Source organism: Anguilla anguilla, chromosome 9, assembly GCF_013347855.1.
Source record: "Anguilla anguilla isolate fAngAng1 chromosome 9, fAngAng1.pri, whole genome shotgun sequence".
NCBI classification, from domain to species: Eukaryota; Metazoa; Chordata; class Actinopteri; order Anguilliformes; family Anguillidae; genus Anguilla; species Anguilla anguilla.
Window position 1 is genome coordinate 33,423,008 of NC_049209.1, and position 23,206 is coordinate 33,446,213.

The window sequence follows — 23,206 nt, forward strand, 5'->3', positions numbered from 1 at the left end:
TCGCAGAACTGTTTGCGCTCATGATCTAGGCTACAGAAGTTCTATGGCACTATGACACTACAGTACCCAGAGTTCACCACTAGTCGTCGTTGCTGTCGTGTAGTTCTCTTATATTTCCGGTGCGCCGTGTCTCTTTCTCTGTGGCTGAATGTGAAAGGAGTTAGGCGAACGAGACCTCCTGTCTAAATCCGACTCCATCATCCCTGAAAGGCACGGTTTATCTTCGCCAAAATGACCGAGCAGATGACGGTGAGGGGGACCCTGAAGGGCCATAACGGTTGGGTCACCCAGATCGCTACAACACCGCAGTTTCCCGATATGATCCTGTCTGCGTCCAGAGGTAACCGAGCTGCCGCCATAACTGCGCCGGATACATGCTACGTGGTATTACTGACACTGGATCAAAAGAGCAGTCGTTTGCACTCCTTTAAATGCTGTTTCTGCAGTCTAATGCAACTTCACCACTACAGCTTGTTAAACGATCTTAGCATACATATGACTCGATAGGGTGCAAAATGTGGGTCATTAATGGTTCAGTTTCTTGCAAACTTTCTTGCTAACAAACTTTCTTGCTAGCAAACCAACCGGCTGTCAGTCCAAGCTGCTTGGCCCACTTGGCTATATTGTAATCATCATTGCATTTGTAGGAAGCTGGGGATTGACCGTTCATTCTTGGAGCCGTTTGCGTTTATGAGAGTGTTTTGATGATTCCTTCAGTCAGTAAACTCTTATTACGATTGTCTGGGTACGAGTAATATTGCAGAATGGTAATGTTATGAATGAACTGGTGAATGTTCGCAATACTAGAGAAAATATATATTTTTGTACACCGTGCATGTAAATGGTGATTATGCTTTTATTTGTTGTCTACCCAAACATAATTCTCTTTGGTTGCCATGATTACAATTATCCTGACACTTCAGTGGCCATTGGTATGCAAAGTGTAGCTAATATGCACCTTTTCTGTCACTGCAGTTTAGGGTAAAGTACTGAATAACTGCCTGTGCAGTGCTCTTGCCAGTGGTTGTCCTTGCGTTTTTCAGGACGTCTTTGAATTGAGCTCACCTGCAGTCGCGTTGCGCACCTGCGTCCCTATCTCCCACCTCTCCAGATAGGACCATAATCATGTGGAAGCTGACCCGCGACGAGACCAACTATGGCATCCCTCAGAGGGCGCTGCGCGGGCACTCGCACTTCGTGAGCGACGTGGTGATCTCCTCCGACGGGCAGTTCGCCCTGTCCGGCTCCTGGGACGGGACCTTGCGTCTGTGGGACTTGACCTCGTGAGTGCGCTGGGTCTGAGGGGAGAGGAGGGTGTTCCGCCTTTCTGCCTGTCCATCTATCTGAGCAGCGAGTGCTAGCATACTAGCTTTATTTGGTCTATAGCCTGCATGTAAGCAAAAATAGCCTAGTATTATGTTCAGTATCCACCCGCTTCTGTTCTCTTTTTCTTCCTCTTTTTTTCTAATATATGGTAACGCTTCTTAACCTCTTATAGGTGAAGCTTGGTCTCCTTTCAGACTGACATTTGGCAGGTTTTCAGCACCCATCTTATTCCGTTTAAAAGGGGAAATTTTGGGGGGTGGCTGTCAAATTGCGTGTCCTGCTAAAGCATTCATTGTCAGAGTAGCGTTTTAGGATATTGCCTGATATCAATCCTATTGCCTTGGCAACATCTAATGGGAATCCAAATAAACAGTTGGATTACTGCTGCCTGTGGCCTGCAGGCCAATGGTATGGCTGACTAGGTAAAGACATGGCCCAAATTTTTAGGAGGGCGTTGTAATGATGGGACAGGGCTATTAAACATATTTGGGAATTCTATATTGAGACTTGCATCCTGCCCGCCGTAGTGCCAGGGCTCAATGCCTTATCTTCTGCTTTCCCTGGAGGCCCTTGTCAGCTGGGGTCAGTTCATCCCAGTTGAAAGCGAAGCTCTGAGGCTGTGTGGGCCACCTAAGGAGGAACAATGGCGCAGACCGGCTCTCTCTCTCTCTGGTCTCGCCCAACAGAGGCCAAACGACCCGGCGGTTTGTCGGCCACACCAAGGACGTCCTGAGCGTCGCCTTCTCCGCCGATAACCGGCAGATCGTGTCCGGCTCCCGGGACAAGACCATAAAGCTGTGGAACACCCTGGGGGTCTGCAAGTACACCATCCAGGTGAGTTCCCGACGGGCTTCTGTTCCGCTGCGTCGCGAGATTAAGAGATGACTAGGAGCTAGAGCTCATCCCGATGATTACAAAATTTGCGGTCCTATCGCCTGAGCCCCTGTGGCCCTGACGACAAGTCCTCCAATTATGAAGGGATGAGAGGTGCAGTACGAGATGGTGGGAGTGAAGGGATGAGAGGTGCAGTACGAGATGGTGGGAGTGAAGGGATGAGAGGTGCAGTACGAGATGCTCGCAGTGGCAGCTTAAATTTGCACTAGGAATTTATGATATTTAAAGCATTGCTGGCCAACTCTCTTCCTGGAGATCTCCCGTCCTGTATGTTTTCATTTTAGCCCTAATTTTGGCACACCTGATGCTACTAATTGGCAGCTGAACCAGATCTCTAGCTGCTGATTGAGGTGTGCTTTGTAAGGGTTGGAATGTAAACCTACAGGACAGGGGATGGCAGGAGATGTCAGGAACAGGGTTGCATTTATAGCTTAATTTAAGAAGTTAAGTACATGCTGCCGCAGTATTTCTGTGTGGTTCATCAGCTGCTCGGTTTGCAAACTATATATAGAGTCATCATTTGCAGTAGTATGTAAGCCAGTATATGTCTTGCAGGTATTTTCATTTCAATATGAATTGATTATGAATGAACTGTGCTTTGCTTGGGTACATAGAAAAAATGAAATGCTTTACCAGGTGAGAGTTTTGGCAGCTCTTGTGGTTGGTAATTTAAAAAAGGTGATTGGAGGGAACAGAGAATGTAACTTTGAATTTGAATGTGGTGATAGGGACCATCATTTTCAAAAAATCTGTTTTTGTTTTTGGGGGAAAAAAAATGTGCTCAAATTTACTGTCAATAAAGTGCTTTCGGCAAATGGCAGTAAAGTTGAAATTGGTTGTGATGAACATGTCATTGTTTGAATGGTCCAGCCACTGTCAGAACTTAAGTTCACAAATTCCAGTTCAATTGCTAAGGCTTTAAAACAGTGCTTTGGTTAGTTTTCATTCTTTTGAATGGGGGTCAAAAGTTTGTGATGGAGAATCTTGTGTTGTCTTCTCTAGTGTTGTCCAGTTGTACTGTGCTGATGCATTGTCCTAATTAATGAATGGATTACCATTCTGTGACCCACCCCGAAGTAAAATGTAGCCAAACATACTTTGAATTAAAATGTTTTAATGTGTCCAAACGGCTATGTGCAGAGTGTAACTAGCATGGTGAGTCTAACTACTGCATTGATTAATTTGACTAGGGGGGGAATGATTCTGTGTGTAATGTGAGGTCATTTCCCCCCCCTTTTTTTCACATTTAGTATTGTCATAACTGACCTCAGCCCGTCATTTAAAGGGTTAAATGGGCTGATGGCTGTAAGAGGGGCGGGGTTGTGGGGGGGGGGGGGCGGGGCGGGGCGGGGCGGTGACCAAAACGGACCCTAACGCTCGGGTTTCCGTGCTTCCCCTTCCAGGACGAGAGCCACACCGAGTGGGTGTCCTGCGTGCGCTTCTCCCCGAACAGCAGCAACCCCATCATCGTCTCCTGCGGCTGGGACAAGATGGTCAAGGTCTGGTCCGCGCGCGGGCATTAGCAAAGAACCGCAGAAATAATCTATAAGTACAATAAAATGAGGTGGCAATCGTGTGGTTCGTTACTAAAGTGAGCATTCAATGCAAGTGTAAATATTGATATTTTGTAAAGTGAGTGTTTCAAAATTATTTATGAGAGCATTATTTGAGGGTTAAATATGCACCGTAATTCAAATACCTGTGCGTGCTGGATAGGTATTGGAAAACACAAGGATTAGGCTGATCTGCATGCCAGTCTTGGGGGAGATCACATCCCCGTAGTGCGCAGTGCAGAGTCTGTTGAGGGTGTTGTTTCCTCTCGTTTGTGAAGAGTTGATAAGAGAGAGCTCATCCCGATGATTACAAAATTCGCGGTCCTATCGCCTGAGCCCCTGTGGCCCTGACGACAAGTCCTCCAATTATGAAGGGATGAGAGGTGCAGTACGAGATGGTGGGAGTGAAGGGATGAGAGGTGCAGTACGAGATGGTGGGAGTGAAGGGGGGGGGGGGGGCGGGGGCGAGCGTGTGTCCACGCAGTGCTATTCTGTGACGTTATCTGGTGCGTCTCTCCTTTCTCAGGTGTGGAACCTGGCCAACTGCAAGCTGAAGACCAACCACATCGGCCACACGGGATTCCTGAACACTGTCACCGTCTCTCCCGATGGCTCTCTGTGCGCTTCTGGTGGCAAGGTATGCTGGGAAATGGGGTGGGCTGGGCGGTTTCATACCACAGCACACAATAAACATAATCAGCTGGTGGTGGGCAGATTTTTAACTATTTTAGTGTGGCCATATTTTTACTGCTTTCCTGGTGGGTTCCTGCCATCTGCTGCGATGATGGGCTTCATTGTTGATTTTAGTTTCAAAGCACCTCGTGGACCTGGATGCAACTCGCTCTCTGTCAGACGGTCGCTCAGTAGCTCAGTCACTCACTCGGTCACATTTAACTGGCTGAAGATTCTCCACAAGAGGGAGCTATTAGCGCTCATGGTGCTTGGCATCAAAGACACCGTGTGTCCTTGTTACTGCGAAAGCTTGTGCGTTTCTGAGCACTGATGACCTGGAATTCTATCTGTGTCAGTGTGAAGATGAGGCTGTTCGTGAGCATGTGCCAACGCCAGTTCCTCACAGATCTCTAGGGCAGTGAGGAAAAGGAGATGCCCACTCCCTGCAGAAAGGAAGGCAGTACATGCACATCTGTGAGAACTTCCACAGGTGCCGGGGGTATGAACCAGACTAGAGGAGAAAGAAGTACCTGTGCATTGTTTTGCATGCTCCCAATCAAGTTTAACGGTGCTAACGATGTTTTTATCTGCACAGGTCTTCATTAGGTATGGCTTGCCTAGCTGTTCCCTTTTTTTGAAATGTTATTTTTGCCATTAAGCTTGTTTGGAAGCTTTTGATGCGGTGTGTGGGCATCTTTGTCTTCCTTACAAAGCCCACTTTGTATCCAGGCTCTGTTGAAATTTTTTGGAATGCGCAGGCAGTGCCTGGCTTTTTATAGACTGTAGTCTGTATTCCTGCTTCACGCTGCAGGGGGAGTGTCAGGAACCGTAGGCCTGTCAATGACACGTGCCTTTTGATGAGGCAATGCCATATCATAAGAGGAACGGTTTGTTGGAATGGGTCATGTTGTTGCTTTCAGAGCTGTTGACAGCTAACTGCTCATAATAATTTTTTTTTGTGTTATGAGAGACATGAAAACGGGAGTTGCAGGACAAACATGATTTTAGTTTTTTTTTTCGTCTCTGGCTTTCATTCTTTCACCTTGGTGTATAATTATTCTTTCTTACAACTTCCATGTTGCACTTTTTGTTAATCATTAGCGGATTTGTGGCGGCAGTCCTCTGGTTTAGAGTGGCGATTGTATTCCTCAAATGACCCCCCCCCCCCCCCCCCCCCCTCCTGTTGCGCAGGACGGTCAGGCCATGCTGTGGGACCTGAACGAGGGCAAGCACCTCTACACCCTGGACGGAGGCGACACCATCAACGCCCTCTGCTTCAGCCCCAACCGCTACTGGCTGTGTGCCGCCACCGGGCCCAGCATCAAGATCTGGGTGAGAGGCGCTGCTCCTGCTTTGCAGTTAACCTTGATGAAAAACACACATGCTTTGACATGGTGCTTTATACAATACAACTGAAAACGGCAAAGATGCTTGAATAAGTAGATTTTGCTTCACAATCAACATGAAGACAATGTGGTTTTTTTATGATGGAATATTTTAAAGAGATTTCAAAAGCCAGATCAAAATGTATGCATATTCTCATACATTTGTTCTGGGATTTGTAGTCCTTGTACAGTTGTGCTGTTGACAATTTGTTGCTCCATAGTACATGGTAGCCCCACCCATTTTCATTTAAGCCTTATAGCTTTCTAATAAATCACCATCCTTTGTGTCTGTTATTCACTTTCCCCATTTCCATTTTGTCCCAATCTCCTCCCCCTTCTTAATTCATATGCTCTCACCCTCCCAGGATCTTGAGGGCAAGATCATCGTGGATGAGCTGAGACAGGAAGTGATCAGCACTAACAGCAAGGCGGAGCCGCCCCAGTGCACTTCCCTTGCCTGGTCTGCTGACGGACAGGTACGAGCTTAACGCCGTTTGGCCGCCACCCCCTTTTCACCGCGCGCGCCCCCCCCCCCCCGCACCTTTCTGTGCTCGATCGGACTTAAGGAGTTCTCAGAGCGCCACCCCCCCCCCCCGGTGATTACACCCATTTACTGTTAATCTGAGTCCCGCTGGTGACAAGTCCTGCAATTATGAGGGGGGTTCGGTCTGTACTCCAGCACGTGCTGCCGTGCGTGTAATCGAATGCGGTGGCGCGTTTGCTTGTGGCACATGTGGGGGCAAAGTTTTTGCAGTAGTATCCGGAGGATTGTGTGTTTGTTTCCCTGTGACTCCCAGCCGTACCTGACCTACGTTCCACAGTGGAACTTTGTAGGTGTCGTGCAGCCAAGAATTCGAACTTGTCAGCGTCCATCTGCGTGCACAATGTTTTTCTTTCCCAGACCGTTCCAGTGTACCCTTGTGCAACCTTTGAATATTCTGCTGCATAAATGGAGATCTCATTTAAATTATTTATATGCACATGCATGCATGCATAAAATTGCACCGCCTAAATGCATGCATGCATGCATGCATAAAATTCCACCGCCTAATCGTATGCCAGGGAGACTGTTAGTGTTTGTTTGTTTGAGCTGCCAGAGAACTGACGCTTAGTTCCTGCAGTATTCCTGTAATATCTCTATTTAAGCCTTCAGCAGACAATAATCCAGAGTGCTCTGCATAGGTGCCATATGTCCATGCTCATGAGTGTCTTATCAACTTTGTTGCAGTTCGTCTTTCGGGAGGGGGGCGGGCTTTTCATTCTCCTCTGATCATTGTTCTGTTCATTCTCCCCAGACCCTGTTTGCTGGCTACACTGACAACTTGATCAGAGTCTGGCAGGTTACCATCGGCACCCGCTGAAAAAAATACCTCCCCGTCGACAACAAGAGAACTGCTATGAACTGTTGAATAAAGCCTTGAATAAAAAAGGAAAACAAAAAAAAAAACTGAATTCTGTTGTTCTGGTGTGTATTTCCCCAGTGCCAGACCATGTTTCCTTATGTCCCATTTATATTACAGAGGTATGAGCTGTAGCATCGAATGCACAGCGGTTCACTCGGGACTCCTGCGCCACAGATACGTTTTTATTTTCACCCATCAATCCATCCTTTATCTATACCCGCTTATCCTGGACAGGGTCGCGGGAGGTGCTGGAGCCTATCCCAGCGTGCATTGGGCGAGAGGCAGGAATACACCCTGGACAGGTCGCCAATCTATCGCAGGACATGCTTTTATTTTGGAAGAGGAATGGCCTTGGTTGTCCAACTTGCTGCCCTTCCACAAGAGCGTATCTCCAAGATGTAGGGAGAAGTGTACTAAAACCTATTGCCTGTATTATAGTTATAGTTATGAGTGGACATCAACAAGGCAAGTGGACAGTGCAAGCTTTGAAACACCCCCAAACATCTTAACTATTTCAGTGCTATGGTGCCACTCCACCAGTTATGCTTCCTTAAATTTATAAAGCCCATTATGTAACATAATAGCCAACTGCCTTTTATTAAACTGTCTAGATTATCCTTCCACTTTTTGCGCTTCTGTTGTTTGAAATAGTAACTGCGTGTGGGTCACCTTGATGATTCCTGACTTTATTGCATGCTAGACGTTTTTTTTTTTCTTTTCATGTTTTGTTTGATGAACGCCAGTTTGTTGATTCATTACTTGGCTATGCACTGCTAGGGAGGTTGCAAATTTGTAGGCCTGTTTTCTCAGTCTGATCTGAGAGACCCTCCACCTTTTGTTTTATCTGTAAATTAACAATCACACTGAACAAATGAAAGGAGCCAATGCAGTGGTGGCTTTGGGTAGCCTGAAGACTTAACTGGCCAAAGGGACACGCATGGTTTTCTACATATGCGGTGAGTCCCCTTTGTTACGAGTCTCCTGTAGAATTACCTTATAATTTGGCTTCCCTCACACGTCTACATGTAGCTTACACCCTAATATTTTCCATATTTTGGAGGTCAACAGTTAATACATTCGATTGTTGGAGAGAATTTCATTGGTCATTGGCAGTCCCTCATTGCTACTGAGACATTAAACGGGTATTGGGCAGATTTCCAGGCTGATTGATCTGTAAAATGACTTTGTAACAGTTCTCTGTAAAAAGCGCTATACAAATAAAGTTGAATTGATACTTGCTTGCAACTCGCCAGGTATTAGCAAGAGTGCTCATTTCTGCTTGAAATCTGAGACTACGTCAGGGGAAGGCAACCATGGAGTGGCAGAGATATTTGGTTTAAAATTGAATCCATAATCGTGTAATTGGATTCATAATGAAAAGGATTCACAATCTTACAATTATTAGTATTGTTTTACTTGCTTATGAGTTTTTGGATTACTTGTAATTGTAATAGAAACATTTGGTGCATAACTAAGTAAAATTATCAATGTGATTCAGTTTTGCGTTGATATGTGCAGTAGCCAACATCGACTCCATTTGGTATCAAAGATTACAAGTTATCCCGCCCAGGGGCGTAGCTAGGAATTCTGGGCATCCAGAAAGAATATTGCTCTGGGCGCTCCTTTTTTAATATTTATTTATTTATTTATTTATAAGCAGCGGGCCCCCAGAATCGCCACCGTCTTTCACCCCTCTAGCGACCACCGCTTATCCCGCCGTAAGTATTCTTGCCTAAAATGTCCCAAAACTGCAACCAAATGATAAAACCTGGCCATAACTATATATTTAAGTAACAAAGTTGACTTATGATGAAACGTAAAATAAATAACGATAATCTGATGACTATCGCGCCTAGTATTCGACATATCTAGTGAAACAGTAATTTAGTTGAATCGTTATGTAACATTATGTCATGTCTTAAAAGTTCCATACTGTGTAAAATGTATTTCTGTGATGACACCCGGGGAAATTCGCTCTCTTTAGGCCAAACTCACTTCCATAAACTAACGGTTGATGACTTGATGTCAATCACGCTTTTTAGTGCACTACACATTGGTGAAACATAAAATTCCTTCAAATCGTGGACGTCAGATTGCAGTTAGCATTCGAGTTCAGGTTATGGTAACAATGTTGCTGCAGATGCTGAATGGTCGCTTGCGACTGGCAGTAGGCAAAAACAATATAGCTCATAAAACTAAACAATCGCTTTCCATAATCACACAGTTATGCGTATTAACTCAGTAATTTAATTAACAAAACATTTAATATCAAACAAAGAAAACGTTGATAGTATTCTGCAGCATGCTAGCGAAGTTAGCAAGTAGTACTTGACATGAAAACTTCATAGCCGGAAGGTGGCGGTGGGCGGGTGTTCAGGGTCTAGGCACCAATAATAAGGAAGGTTCATTATGATTGGCATCACTAAACGTCGAATCGAGAATTTCTTTATTCAACGGAGCTTCTTATCCGGTACTATAAAACCTGCCACGAGTTGGCATTGTGAGGGAGAATCCATCTTGAAGGACTGTCTCCGGCTCCGATAATTTGAGCAGTAAGCAACGTTTGTTTATAAAATATAATTATGTATAGTTGTGTAATTATCTGTTGCATCACGTGAGCGTAAAGATGTATGTTTTCAAATCGCCGGCTACGACCTACGGGCCCTACTGATTTTATAATTTAAGCAGGCCTTTAAATACACTAACATGAGCTAGCAAGCAAAATGCGAATGCGGCCTAGTTGGCTATTATGTAACGTGAGATCCCGCTGATGACTTCAAGTTTGTACAGAAGAACTTGTTACATTTTAATGTGCACGTCTGTTACAGCATTTGAGTGGGCGTGATTGTTTATTTTTCCCATGGTAACGATTTGACTTGCCAGCTAGCATTTGTTTATACGAAACGCCATTACTTTGGCACTCCGAACACGAATTGCTAGCTAGCTACATGTTTTCTCAAACCATTGTACTCAATCCGCCATCTGTTAATCTTTATTTTTTAGATAAAGGATTATTCCGTCACCATGTCTGACACCGAGCAGCAGTTCATGGAAACCTCCGAAAATGGAAACGGCGAAGAGGATCTTAACGGAGCAGAGACGGCTGAACAACCAGAACTCGCAGAAGAACCCGAAGAGCAAGAAGAGGCTGTGGCCGAAACAGCGGCCGCGGCGGAGGAGGAGGAGGAGGATTCGCAAAACGGCGCTGCAGAAGGCGGGCAGATAAACGCCAGCAAGGGCGAGGAAGATGCAGGGTGAGGATTTGTGAATCAAACCTTTAAGCGGTTAATGGGGCAAAATAGTCGATCTTTGTTGCTGTATAAAGCGTTTGCAAGAGAAGCGCTTTTGTTCTTTCGGTCTTTGTTGGCGCCATGTGCAGGCGCTAATGGGGGGATGGGCAATTGCTAGCTGGATTTAAGTACATTTAGGCGCCTTTTGCCTTAAGCTATACTGTTAAAGCGCCGGCTCGCCTGTGGGTGGATGCGCAGGGTTTTCTTTTGTCCAAAAAGCTTGCTAGTTTCATAACTGATATAAGGCTTAGGAATGCAGCCTGTGGTGTCCTAGTTAGCAAAATGTTCTTCAGGCCTTTGAAGAGTCCAGTATGTCCGTTTAGCTTTGCGCTCTTGTCTGGGTCTACTGTTTTTGTGTATATATGTTATAGGGATCATGGCTGAAATTTGCTTACAGCGATTGTCATTCCCTTGTCAAACCGGTGTAGGAAGAGGTCACGTGTTGCATTTGGCGCGATTGTAATAGATGGCTGACCCCACGTTTTGGACATTGTTCTGGAGCTGGTATTGAAACCAGTGTAGCATGTACCCAGTTTTAGAAAGCTGGAGAACTGTAGACTGTATGATGTACAATTCATATGTGACTGGGTGATTTTTCTTGTGTATATATAATTTTATTTTTTTGTTGGAGAGGGGTGTACTGGGGAGAAATGCTGTCAGTTCGCAACACCCTCTTTGTGTGACCCATATGACTGAAATGCAGTACAATGACTGTTAATTTGGTAAATATCACAGCTGGTCACTTTTTTTTCAGGAAAATGTTTGTTGGTGGACTTAGTTGGGACACCAACAGGAAAGACCTCAAGGATTATTTCTCCAAATTTGGTGAAGTAACAGACTGCACCATTAAGATGGACACAAACACGGGACGGTCACGAGGCTTCGGGTTCATCTTGTTCAAAGATGCCTCTAGTGTGGACAAGGTAAGCACATATGGGAATAGTGATTTTGTTGTGTGTTTAGGGTCCCACACAACTTGAATATAGGCCTACCAACCTTCATTTGAACATGAAACCACTTTGTACAGCCTGGGAAGTAACCGATTTAAATGTATTTAAAGTTAATTTGCAGTCATAAGTCTCTTGCCCTTGTTTTGCATACATGTCCTTAAAGTGGACCCTGGACTGCCATAAATATTCCAGTCAAAACAACAGTGGTTTGTTTCAGGGTTGAAAGACCTCATTCAGCAACGGTCATTAAGGCCTATTAATTTTCCTTATTAAATCAAGAATCATGGCATCTTGGCCCATTGTATAGGTTTTATGGATCCTTGGATTTGTCCTAATGTGGGCCCTAAAAGGACCCAGGTTCTCTAGCATGTGGTATAGGTGGGTGGGAACCCAGGTTAAGTAGTGATTGTCTTTGGGCGGTTGAGACTAAACCTGCTCTTGTTTCCTAGGTGCTTGAACAGAAAGAACACAGGCTAGATGGACGACAGATAGACCCCAAAAGAGCAATGGCCATGAAGAAAGAACCCGTGAAGAAGATCTTTGTTGGGGGCCTTAACCCAGAGACAACGGAGGAGAAGATCCGAGAGTACTTCGGACCATTTGGAGAGGTGTGTTGCACTAAACGTGTACATTATGTGCATTTTTGTAAACGCAGACCACATCTACAAAATGACGAGATCAAATGAAGGACTTTAAAATTCTTGAATGGAAATTCTGTCTGTGCGGTCTTGCAGTATATTAGCCATTGTAGCAGTTGCTGATATTGTACAGCACTTGTGATGAAGTACTCTTTACTGTAATGTGGCTTTGAACTTGGTTGCGCAACTGCGGAAAGGACGTGGATGACCTTAGGCTGTTTGTGTTGGTAATTGGGAAGTCTTGGTTGGTACAACATGAGTCCACGTTGCTTATTTTATTTTTCGTTCTCTTTCACCACTAATAGATTGAGTCCATTGAGCTCCCAATGGACCCAAAGACAAACAAAAGGAGGGGCTTTGTTTTCATAACGTTCAAGGAGGAGTCTCCAGTGAAGAAGGTCCTTGAAAAGAAGTACCATAACGTTAGTGGAAGCAAGGTAACAAACGGAAAGGACGGCCTTGTATGTATATTTTTATTTCTCCTCCTTTTACTCTTTATTTTTGCATCGCCACAGTGGTTAGCTTGTTTGGGCTAGTGAAATTATGCATGCACACCTCTGCCTGTGTGTCCATATTTCTTCATGTAGAAATCTTGGCGCCCTGGGAAAGATGGTTTTAAAAATATATATATATATTTAGTTTGGTTTTTTAAGTTGTAATTGGGTTTGTTTATATGCATGTGGTGTACTGGTGTGTTCTTGGTACATGAATAGCAAAACCATTGTAACTGCATGTCCTGGGCATAGGCGGGCACTTCCGTTTCTTCATTTCATTAGGCAGCATGTCTACCTTGTCATTGACCCACTGTCCCCCTGACTGGGTTTACTTGCAGTGTGAGATTAAAATTGCCCAACCCAAGGAGGTGTACCAGCAGCAGCAGTTCGGCGGTCGAGGTGGCGGCTATGGCAGGGGCAGGGGCCGTGGTGGTGAGTCAAAAGAATCCAGTCTTTACTTAGCCTAGAACCGTGGTAACCCTGTTCCTGGAGATCTACCATCCTTTTCCATTTCCACCCTAATTTGGCACACCTGGTTCTACCAATTAGCAGCTCAACGAGATCTCTAGCAGTTGAATGAGGTGTGCTTTTTTAGGGTTAGAGTGAAAATTTACAGGACTGTAGATCTCCAGGATCAGGGTTGCTTACCACTGGCCTAGAACATTCCAGAGAATTCTGGTGAGCTAATATGCTCACTCTTCTAACAGGTCAGAGCCAGAACTGGAACCAGGGTTACAATAACTACTGGAACCAGGGCTATGGCAACCAAGGCTATGGCTACGGTGGACAGCAGGGCTATGGTGGCTATGGGGCTTATGGCAACTATGACTATTCACCCGGATACTATGGCTATGGCGGCGGCTACGATTACAGTAAGCATGCGCCACTGGGACGTTACATGGGCAGCATGTTTCACCTGACTTGTGTGTAGATGCTCTGACCAACCACCCCCCCCTCCTTGTTTCATCTTCCAGACCAGGGAAACACAAGTTACGGAAAATCCCCCAGACGTGGTGGCCACCAGAGTAGCTACAAGCCATACTGATCACATAGTACAGGTGAGGATTTTTACATGGGGCTCAGTGGTGGTTTACAAGGCCACACGGGATATGTGGGAACTGCAGCAGGACCTTTGAAGTGGATCTTTGTAGGTCGTCCGAGCCATTTATGATGCAGAATGGGTGCACTTGTCATGAGCCGTGGGTAACACTGCCTTAATTTACCTTTTGTTGACAATAGTGCAGTGTCTGTTTTTTTTTCCTTGTACCACACTGTGGACAGTTGTATTCAGACGGTACTTGCTGCTTTAACTGTGCACTAAGTTGACCATTATGGTGTCATTTGACTTGGGTATTGTAACCTTTTGAGTCTAATTGAGATTGAATTGACACAAGAAATGGATTATTTCTAAAATAAATGGATGCTTTCGCTTTTTTTTTTTTTTTTGTTCTACACATGCAACAATAATTCTGTTAGGACATTTCAGTTTCGCTGATCATTATTTAGATTTGGTTTTCATAGATTTTCTTTTTTCTGGGGGGCGGGGGGGTTTAGTTAGTTCTAGCTCAATCTGTGCAGGTATTTTTTCTCTGCTAAAGATTAAATGTGCAACTTACAGGGCTGTCTTTTCTCTGACCCTCCCTGGTACGCACATCTTTTGTATTCTGTATATACGTTGTTTTAGTGATGCCTGTAAATGTGGCATTTCTAATTGCATACATTTGCATGAAAGTTTGCTGAATCATTTGATTCCTATTTTAGAGGTCGGTAGCTTTGCAGTACTCTTCATCATGCCCACGGAATATACAGCTGTAACTAACAGTCAAGTACAGGAGTGTAAATGACTCTGTCGTTGGTCTTAGCCTCCATGATGAGCCTTGATTGATAATCTTGAGTAGTGAATAGTTGAATGGGTGAGTTACCCATGTGACTCATTGTCCAAGGACTCGAGTCAAACAGTTCAAGCTCAGCTAAATCCTTGATCATGGGTTGCAGGTAAACGGTGTGGTGATAGTTGACCCTTTGTAGTCCTTTGAAGTCTCATTATCCCTCGCTACTCTTGCAAAGTCTTCTGGCTTTTGTCTCTTGAAGTACATTTCAAATGGAAACATAGCTATTTGCCTTGCAAGTAGCTAGCCTAAATTTGGTTATTGATTCCCTTGCCTCATGATTATTTCAAGATGTCGCTTGCTTGCATTGGTCGGCGTAAGGTCGATATTGGCAACAACTGCTGTGCGCGCTGGCCATCTCTGATGCTAGCGAGGTTTCGGTGTGTGTAAAATATCCCAACATTGTCTCTCCTCTCTCCAAGGACTTAGGCGATTTGACGCGAGTGCCCGTGGTTCGACGGACCCGGGGGCCTGACTTTCCGTGTGGAGTTGGCAGAATTACAGACTCATGCTCCATTTGTACAGAACAATGGCGGAATCGGGGGCGGGAAGCAATTGTCACTTTTCCACTTTTTATTTTATATTGTTTTTGTGTCCATGTACATTTCCAGCAATGGAAGTGTTATTTTTACTGTACTTTTTGGTACCTTTTTTGAATAATGTATTGTATGGTTGTATTTTACATGTCTGGAATTACCACAACCAAGATCAGAGCTACCAGAGCTTTTGAAATAAACAATTTTGAGTAATTTTTTTTCAGTGTTCCTAGATTTGCTTTATTTTTTGTGCTGAGTCTTGATGCAAGTTGCATGGCTTCTGAAGGGGAGGGTGGGGTTGGGTGGGGGGGTGTGGAAGAAAGGGGAGGGGTGTATGATGTAAAAGGGATTTAACTAGTTGGATTTAATTGTAAGCTTAACTAGTAAATGTGTCAGCAAATTGGTTAGTAGATGAGGGCAGCCAGCTTTGTTTTTTGTTTTTTTTGGCTTTTAAAAAAAAGAAAAAAAAAACTGACTTTGACTTTGATCTTTGTCTATACGTTTAAGTGGCTTTGATAGTGTTAATAACCTAAGAATCGAGATTGCGCCTGCAAATGTAAGAGGGCATTCCCTCTCTCACTGGATATTTCCTTTTCTCTAGTGTCTTGGGCAATTATTAGAAATAAACTTTTGGTTTAAGATTTGTGTGTATCCTTATTTAATACTCATAATGGTAATGATTGTGGTTAATGTTAATTCTAATGTTAAATTTCCCTGTTCTCCGTAGTAAGTTTGAGTGTGGTGGTTGACTAGACTGGCAATTGGCTGATACTAATAATTTGAAGAACGCTGGCTTGCTTTCTCCCTCATTTTGAGTAACTGCATTATACAGACTTGCTGTAAAGGGAACTTGTTCAACTGGTAGTTGGCACTTCATAATTGGTCTGATTTTCAGGTACGGAGCTGATGGCTCACTGTAAGGAATTGCACACCTGAGGTATTGTAATTTGTGCTAACCTTCTTGGTGCTTGATAATGTGTCTGGGCAAATTTCTCTTGTCCGTTGGCAAAGGTAAAGTTGGATGGTCAGGCAATTGTTTGGCTGTCTTGTGCCTTAACTCTATTCAAACCAACAAGGCCCTTAAATATTCTCTCCTCAGGAACTTTTCAATATTTCTTTTGGAAGTTTGTTTTTATTATACTGTACTCAGTTTATACCTCTGTGTGATGTTACCAGGATGCAAAACAAACCAAACTGGATGGTGGCCACTGGACCAGTGGTCTGTGTCTTTCAGTTGACTAAAAATTTGCAGAAGCACCTTTTTTTCTGTTCTGCTGAGCTTGTATTCCAGAGCAAAGTGCTGAAGGGTGGAACCTTTGTGACTGCAGTGCATTCTCCAGAGCTAGTACTACAGGTCGATGGAGAGCTATAGGAGCATATTTGGGCAAGTTGCTGAATATGAAAACAGAATTGTCTTGCTCTGAAGAGAAAAGGGGGAGGGGCTTCTATGGTGTGCTGCAGTTGTGTATTCCCACCTGTTTGACTGTTACTGAAGTGCAAGTTCCGCACTACTGAAGCACAACATTGTCCGTGTTAGCGATTGGTTGTTGGGAAGGATACAGGCCCAGCTCTCCATAAATATTTGCCATGGTCAGGTATTCAGAGTTAATTGTCTGTGGGTCTTGGTGTTAAGTTCCATTAAACCACTGCAAAGTCTGTATAAAGGAACATGTTCACAATCAAACATTTTAGTTCTATCAATGTCTCAAAATGTCTTAACTGGCAGAGAAGTATTGAATATAATCTTTAGACTCAACTGAAAGGTCTGTTCTGTACAAAGTAGTGTGCTGTTTGGAACCCCAGCAGAAAGTGAACAGCTGTTTCTGGAAGCAAAAAAAAACCTTGGAAACCAAGTTAGGTTCTGATATTCATTCCTCGTCCAGTGTTTCATAAATTTCATTTTTTATCTGTGAGCCATCTTCAAAGTATGACTGGTGTTCTCGGTACCTGCTGGTGCCTGAAGCTGAACGAACAGATAAGATGACTGGTGAATGCGGTCTGCTCTTGCGACACAGCTGACAAGGTGTCCTACAAAGTAAATTCATCGCTTGTGTGTTGTAAAAAGTGAAAATGTACACAAGGCACAGGAGCCTTTCCTTTCAGTTAATTTATGTTGTATGCCTATGCTGGGAAGACTGGCGGCACTTTGACAATTAATGAGCTTTGACGTCCATCAAATTTAGTTTTCAGGTACAAAATAAGCCAGTGTTCGGTTGCCTGCGTTCTTATACATAAATTCCCACGCATTTGAATTGCGCGCACTCCTCAGACTTTCTGAATACTATTCCACTTTACAGCTGCAAATCTTTCTTTCTCGACTGAATATGTGTTGGAACACTATTTACCTTTTTCCCCTGTATAACATATTTTTAAAAATTACACGCACAGTCACATATCTAAAAATGGTTTAAAACATTTACTTCTCTGTGGTTCATGGTATAAAAAATAGCATTATTGTTAAATAAGCATTCAGATTTGTTTTCTCTAAGGGAAAATAATGTGAAATTATGCATAATGAAATAGTATTGTCTGCAGCCAGGTGTTATGGTTTGTGTGTATGTGTGTGTGTGTGTGTAGAATTCCTCCTATGACCTTTCCATTTTTATTATGCCCCAGGCCTCCGTAGGAGGCAGGAGGGGCATTATGTTAAGGCCCCGTCTGTCGTCCATCCGTCCATCGTCCACCAACAGTTTGGTTTCCGCTCATTTAACAGAAAACGCCTTTGTCGATCGTGCTGATTTTTTGGTGGTGAATTGGGCTTGACCACACGAAAGCTGGTTTCCATCGGTGACACCACCGCTAATTCAATATGGCTGCCACGGCCGCCATCTTGAATGAGCGGTGGCGTCACCGATAGAAACCACCCTTCGTGTGGTGAAGTCCAATGTGGTACATTATGTGGTTCGTTTCTATATCAGTCTTTGCTTTCATGACTTTCATGTTCAGTCTTACACCTCAAAGAAGGAATCTGTAACAGTAAGATGTGGGCTGCTGGTGTCTTTGAGTTAAATCTGTCTTTGCTGAGGGACCCACTGTTTCCACAGTGGTTCGTTTTTGAAGAAAATGCACCATGGACATATTGACACACACTGTAGGATGCCTATGCATCAGTCTCATTGGTATCTGCTCTCAGCCATTTGGAGTAATAAAAGGTTAGTTCAGTTTGTGTGCTATGCAAACTGCAGATTCTGGGGATCCATGGATTTACTAATGGGTGGGGCTAGCTACAGTCACTGGCTTTTTTAACCCTCCCCCCCCAACCCCCCAAGTTGAATTACAGATCATGGTTTATAAATACACATCCACTCTAGTTAAATGTCTGCTTCCATATATATGAGGAATGTGAGAGTATTGCATTCAGTAGAGTAACGCTGCTTGTTCTTGCACATGTAGTTTTACCTTTTTGCCTGCAGTCCTGGTCACCTTGGCAAAGGTAGTATGGGTTATGGTGAAGAACCTTGATTACTTAATGAATCTGATAAGAAGTAGAGCATGTAATGCCTGACTGTTCTAGGGGAGCGCTATACTGATTCTGTACTGAAGTGGTTCTTGCATAGTGGTGCCTTTTCGAAAGGTGTTTCTGCCCGGTTTCGGACCGAGGACCTTTCGCGTGTTAGGCGAATGTGATAACCACTACACTGCAGAAACCTCACTGGTATTGGCTACTGAGTATTGAGTGGGACAGTACAACAAGGTTAACCTGTTACAAAAACAAAGTTTTCCTTAAGAAAAAAGTTTGCGTTATGTTTATTGGTGCTTTCCACCATTTCTCTTGTGGCGTTTATTTTAACAAATATGTGCTACAAATCAATAGTAACTTATCTTTGTTGACACCTTGGTGTACACACTTTTTCTACTCAGCTATAAGCCTACACTGTGCTATGAAGGAACAGGGGCCAATGACCTGAAAGAACTCGTTTCCGCCTGGTTTCGAAATGATGGCCTTTTGTGTAAGCCGAACAATATTTATTTTATAGGCCAACTTAAACAAGCAGTGCCACAAGCAATGCCCACCAGAAACTCCCAGTCAGTCACTGTTTTTATTTATTTATTTTTATATTTATTTTTTATTTTTATATTTTTTTTCAAGATCACATTTGATTTCTCTTTCTCCACCATATGTTTATTATTCATAAAATAACACAAAAAGTAGATAGTAAAGTAATTAAAGATTAAGTTTATTTGGAAGAGATGTAGTGAAGGGAACTATCACTGTCCTCCCAACCGCATCCCACCCAAGCCCGAAATTAAGCTAGGGTTGCCAGATTTAGAGTTTTAGAAAACCAGATACCATACACATGTACACACAGGTGACAAAGGGCAGCTTGAAGCTTAATAGCGTAGAGCGGGCATGCTGTCAGTTTGCAGGGTGGGGGGTGGAGGGTTAAGGAGAAGGAGGAGAAAAAGTGTAACAGTGGAGACAGAAGATGGAATTCATTACAAACTAGCGGAAACTGTTCAATCAATTATTCAGACGAATATTTATAGACTACTGTCAGGTCTGGATCTGTGCAAATAATTTGAAAACTACACATTCCGGTCCAAAACCGAGAATCTGGCAACCCTAAGTCAATAATAAAATCTGGGTTACAGGACTCTTTAATTTACACCCTCCTCACAATTCTCGCATTGGAACAGAAGATGAATTAGGCGACAGCCCATCGAAAAGACGTTGCTGGACATTTCTCTCAGGTGGAAGACTCTTCTTTTCTCTCCTGTTCAATGGCTGAAAAGGATACAAAAAGATAAAATAAAATTTATGGCATTGCCATGCCTCTATAACTACGACAAAACATTTAAAAAACAACAACATAAAAACACATTTAACCCATGCAGATTTTAAGATGTGTTTCATTTTCCTATTTATTTCAGTCATATTGTCAGGCTAAAATGTTAATGGGTGTATTGAATGATTTTGTTTTATCATTCAGAAGGAACGTGGACTTTAGTTAGTGTGCACAGGTAGTACGTAGTTGTTGGTGCCCCTAAATATGTAGTGGACACTTTAACTTCTGATGAATTGTGGAGACATCTCTGACATCAGCCCCTCCCTCCCCCGCTTTTCTTCCCAGTTTGCGGCACCCGTTCATGCTTATGCCGCAGTGCTGTCTGCGACCTCTGTGCCTCAACAGGATGAACCACCCAGCCCCCCGCAGGGATTACTGTACTGCTTGGACTTTTATGTAAATACATATACAAATATTATTTGACCGTTTATTTATTTATTTATTATTTATTTATTCGTTTTTATTTTAAATGCGAACTACACTATTGACTTTTTCTGAACTGGCTATGTTGGTCAATTGGGAGTTAAAATGAAAGACTTATTTCTGTACTTTATTTTTTTAAAATCTGTATAATCATTGATTACCGTTGTATTCCTGTATCATGCTTCTTCGCACAATGTAATTAAATAGATAAACAGTGGAATGTAAATGATAAGACTCCAGAGTATACAGTTTAGCTCTGTAACTCTGATTTTGTTTCAACACACAAAATCAATAGATAGAGCCAACAGACAACATTAGCAAAGCTGCATTCAGTAGTGTAGGAAATCCACTCAACTTTCTGACACTGGGCCAACTTACTTTCTTTGGTCGGCAAGGGGTTCTTCTCTTTGGTCTCAGTCTTTTTCAGCTTGGACTTATCGAAGCTCTCAATTTCTGTCAGGTCAGGCTTGTCCGACATGTTGGCTGTGACCGGAAAGAGCAAAGCAACAATATGAATCTTGTGCCTCTTGAAAAACAAAGAATTCATTTTTGTTTGCCTGCAGTTTTGAATATCCTACTGTTCAGAAGCTGCCAGAACACTACTATTTTTTATGTTATGGCAAAATGTATACATATAAAGAGACATGGTCACCTGCATATGCATGTGTGTGGAGGCCCCAGCCAGTGCTCCCTGCTGTGAGCTGGCCTATACTTCCACCCCTAGGACTCCACTGTGCACCCTGTCCATCCCTGTGGGCCCGGGCTTTCATTCTCCCTTCTGCTCAGACACCATCATTACCCCTCCCTGAGCTCCTCTCCCCTCCTCTCCTCTCCTGTCCTGTCCTCTCCTCTCCCAAACTCCCCTCTCCTCTCCTCCCCTCTCCTCTCCTCCATTCTCCTCTCCCCTCCTCTCCTCCCCTCTTCTCTCCTCCCTTCACCATTCCTCTCTCCCTCCCTCCCTCCCTCCTGCCTCAGCCCTCCCTCCCTCCCTCTCTCCCTACTGCCTCAGCCCCAGTCACATACATGCATCCCTGGAACAGCAGCCTGGAGAGTAGATACATTACAGCTCACTCTCTGTTCCCCCCTCTCAGACCCCAGCATCCACCCCCCCCCCCATCGCTCACTGCTCCATTTGACCCACTCTTCTGCTCCAGATCCCCGTGTCTGTCCAGCTCAACATGGAGGCCCCCCAGGCAGTAAATGCTCAAGGGTAAACTCCACAAAGCGTCCTTCTCTCTGCCACAACGATCTGGCTACATTTTCCTGCTCTGCGCTTTAATAAAATCAATGCCGACTTTGACACCACATGGTGCTGCGAAAATGCTTCACCACAGCCCACAAAGGGCAATGCCACCTTGCCACCATGCACCCCCCACCGCACCCCACCCCACCTCCCCACTGTCTTACCGTATTAGTGGAGACGCCGTGTCTGTGAGCTGCAAGGCTGTGTCAGTCTGTGTGCGTCTGCCAGGGGGGCCGTTTCTCTGCTTGCCTGCGTTTCTCTGCACACCTTCTGTCTGCACCAGGGCGTGGGATTGAGAGAGAGAGAGAGAGAGAGAGGGGATTGGAGAGGGAGAGAGAGAGAGAGAGAGAGAGAGGGATTGGAGAGAGAGAGAGAGCTAGTGATTGATCAGCTCATTTCTCTCTCCTCCATTTAATATTCATGCATGGTGATGGGAGGGGCTGATACAGAGGGCGAAGCGGAACTGCATTATTTTTGGGGTGAGGGTGGGGGTGGGAGTAAAATTTGGCATGACACAAACTTCCTTGAAATAGCCAAGTGCTGTCAGAAATGAGTGCCAAGAAAACACCACGCTTCAGAAGTGCTTAGACTGGTGATAGCCATGATAGCCATGCTGCAACGCTAACATCAACACTGAGGACCAGGGAAACTCACAGCAGGAGTTTTTAGAGTTGTTTATTTATTTATCTGTGCTCTAGGCATTGTGTCAATTACATCAAAATGATGTGTTGTTGTTTTTTTTTAAACGGTGCTCAAATTTATCTGTGACATTTCCAGTGTCTTTGAGAAATATTATGTGTCTTTTATTTAATCTGTACTAGCATTCTCTGGTTTTGTCCACGGAATGTTACATGAAATGGCTTCCATGATGTAACTTTTTAATCTGCTATATAATAACTTTGATACATAACTTTGGATAATTTCGCATCATGTAAACAAACCACTTGAGACTGTGCAGCAGCCATTAGCTGTTAAACAGAATCGATGGGGTTGGAATCCTGAAGATTCCCTGAATTTCTCCAACCGCCACCTGAAGTGTCCCCCTGGCTACAGCGATGGTGCAGATGGATGAGAAGAAAGTTTCTAATTATTGATATACAGATGCGGGGCGCCATCTTGTGGTCTGAATAAGTTATTCGCATTCCAGTTGAAAAATGAAGGACTGCAATGGACGTAGAATGCCTTACTCAATCAATACTGAAATGAGCGTCTAGCTTTAAAATACAGAGGAAGAAAGACAGATAAATAAAAAACTGTCGTGAGGTAACCGTGTCTCACGGTGAAGGGTGGATGTAGAAAGGCTCAGGAGGCAGGAATTCAGCAGAACTGATGTTGTTTTTAATTTGTACAGTGATTAAATATTTACAGTGAAGTCAAGACTGGCAAAAACATAACATGAAAATAATAAATATTTACAAATGTTCAGACCTCTCGCCGTTGCAGTCATTGCAACACAGGAATCTCAGGGCAAAAGTTATTCAAACCTCTCTCCCCCAGCAGTCCCACACCGACTGCCTTTTACAAACTTCAGCCTCCCGCTAAAGTGTAGGATCAAACCACATGAAAATTCCCACAGGTCAGTTAATTATACCAGCAAACCCCCCCCCCCCCCCCCCCCCCCCCCCCCCGCTAAACACAATAGGTGCGCTTATTCCTATAACCATGCGGGTGCCCTGACGCGCCGTTTGCGAGTGGAAACAGATGAATCGACAAACAGATTTGA

At 44.0% G+C, this 23,206-nt stretch overlaps 3 protein-coding genes and 1 non-coding gene across 5 annotated transcripts; 2 read left to right on the top strand and 2 right to left on the bottom strand.

Moving 5' to 3' along the window:
* Positions 1-100: 100 nt before the first annotated feature.
* On the top strand, positions 101-7,282 carry LOC118236171 (guanine nucleotide-binding protein subunit beta-2-like 1). Its single transcript, XM_035434291.1, has 8 exons — positions 101-340; positions 1,112-1,283; positions 2,013-2,160; positions 3,624-3,719; positions 4,300-4,410; positions 5,637-5,777; positions 6,196-6,306; positions 7,126-7,282. Exons 1-8 carry the CDS (start codon positions 232-234, stop codon positions 7,189-7,191), a joined length of 954 nt encoding a protein of 317 aa, XP_035290182.1. The 5' UTR covers positions 101-231; the 3' UTR covers positions 7,192-7,282.
* Positions 7,283-9,651: 2,369 nt separating this feature from the next.
* LOC118236560 (heterogeneous nuclear ribonucleoprotein A/B-like) lies at positions 9,652-15,671 on the top strand. Of its 2 annotated transcripts, none has more exons than XM_035435051.1 (9): positions 9,652-9,785; positions 10,237-10,487; positions 11,278-11,446; positions 11,923-12,081; positions 12,417-12,572; positions 12,944-13,037; positions 13,313-13,477; positions 13,580-13,663; positions 14,917-15,671. In XM_035435051.1, exons 2-8 carry the CDS (start codon positions 10,258-10,260, stop codon positions 13,648-13,650), a joined length of 1,044 nt encoding a protein of 347 aa, XP_035290942.1. In that variant the 5' UTR covers positions 9,652-9,785; positions 10,237-10,257; the 3' UTR covers positions 13,651-13,663; positions 14,917-15,671. The 2 variants fall into 2 exon arrangements, with proteins under 2 accessions (XP_035290942.1, XP_035290943.1); XM_035435052.1 differs by having other exon boundaries at positions 12,417-12,548.
* Positions 15,672-18,605: 2,934 nt separating this feature from the next.
* On the bottom strand, positions 18,606-18,678 carry trnav-aac. The gene has a single exon. It is a non-coding gene; the product is annotated as a tRNA-Val (tRNA).
* A 514-nt stretch (positions 18,679-19,192) lies between these two features.
* LOC118235463 (thymosin beta-11-like) lies at positions 19,193-21,805 on the bottom strand. The gene is made up of 3 exons (XM_035432865.1): positions 21,648-21,805; positions 20,619-20,723; positions 19,193-19,756 (listed from the first exon to the last, which is right to left on the bottom strand). Exons 2-3 carry the CDS (start codon positions 20,716-20,718, stop codon positions 19,719-19,721), a joined length of 138 nt encoding a protein of 45 aa, XP_035288756.1. The 5' UTR covers positions 20,719-20,723; positions 21,648-21,805; the 3' UTR covers positions 19,193-19,718.
* Between the last annotated feature and the right edge of the window lie 1,401 nt (positions 21,806-23,206).

What these genes read in the sequence shown, in the direction of transcription:
- LOC118236171 (XM_035434291.1), top strand. Translation starts at nt 232, where the DNA reads ATGACCGAGCAGATGACGGTGAGGGGGACCCTGAAGGGCCATAACGGT. An exon ending in GATCCTGTCTGCGTCCAGAG is followed by an intron (nt 341 to 1,111) that starts GTAACCGAGCTG and finishes CCACCTCTCCAG; the next exon opens with ATAGGACCATAATCATGTGG. An exon ending in CGTCTGTGGGACTTGACCTC is followed by an intron (nt 1,284 to 2,012) that starts GTGAGTGCGCTG and finishes CTCGCCCAACAG; the next exon opens with AGGCCAAACGACCCGGCGGT.
- LOC118236560 (XM_035435051.1), top strand. Translation starts at nt 10,258, where the DNA reads ATGTCTGACACCGAGCAGCAGTTCATGGAAACCTCCGAAAATGGAAAC. An exon ending in AAGGGCGAGGAAGATGCAGG is followed by an intron (nt 10,488 to 11,277) that starts GTGAGGATTTGT and finishes CTTTTTTTTCAG; the next exon opens with GAAAATGTTTGTTGGTGGAC. An exon ending in CAGGGGCAGGGGCCGTGGTG is followed by an intron (nt 13,038 to 13,312) that starts GTGAGTCAAAAG and finishes CTCTTCTAACAG; the next exon opens with GTCAGAGCCAGAACTGGAAC.
- LOC118235463 (XM_035432865.1), bottom strand. Translation starts at nt 20,718, where the DNA reads ATGTCGGACAAGCCTGACCTGACAGAAATTGAGAGCTTCGATAAGTCC. An exon ending in CCCCTTGCCGACCAAAGAAA is followed by an intron (nt 19,757 to 20,618) that starts GTAAGTTGGCCC and finishes TATCCTTTTCAG; the next exon opens with CCATTGAACAGGAGAGAAAA.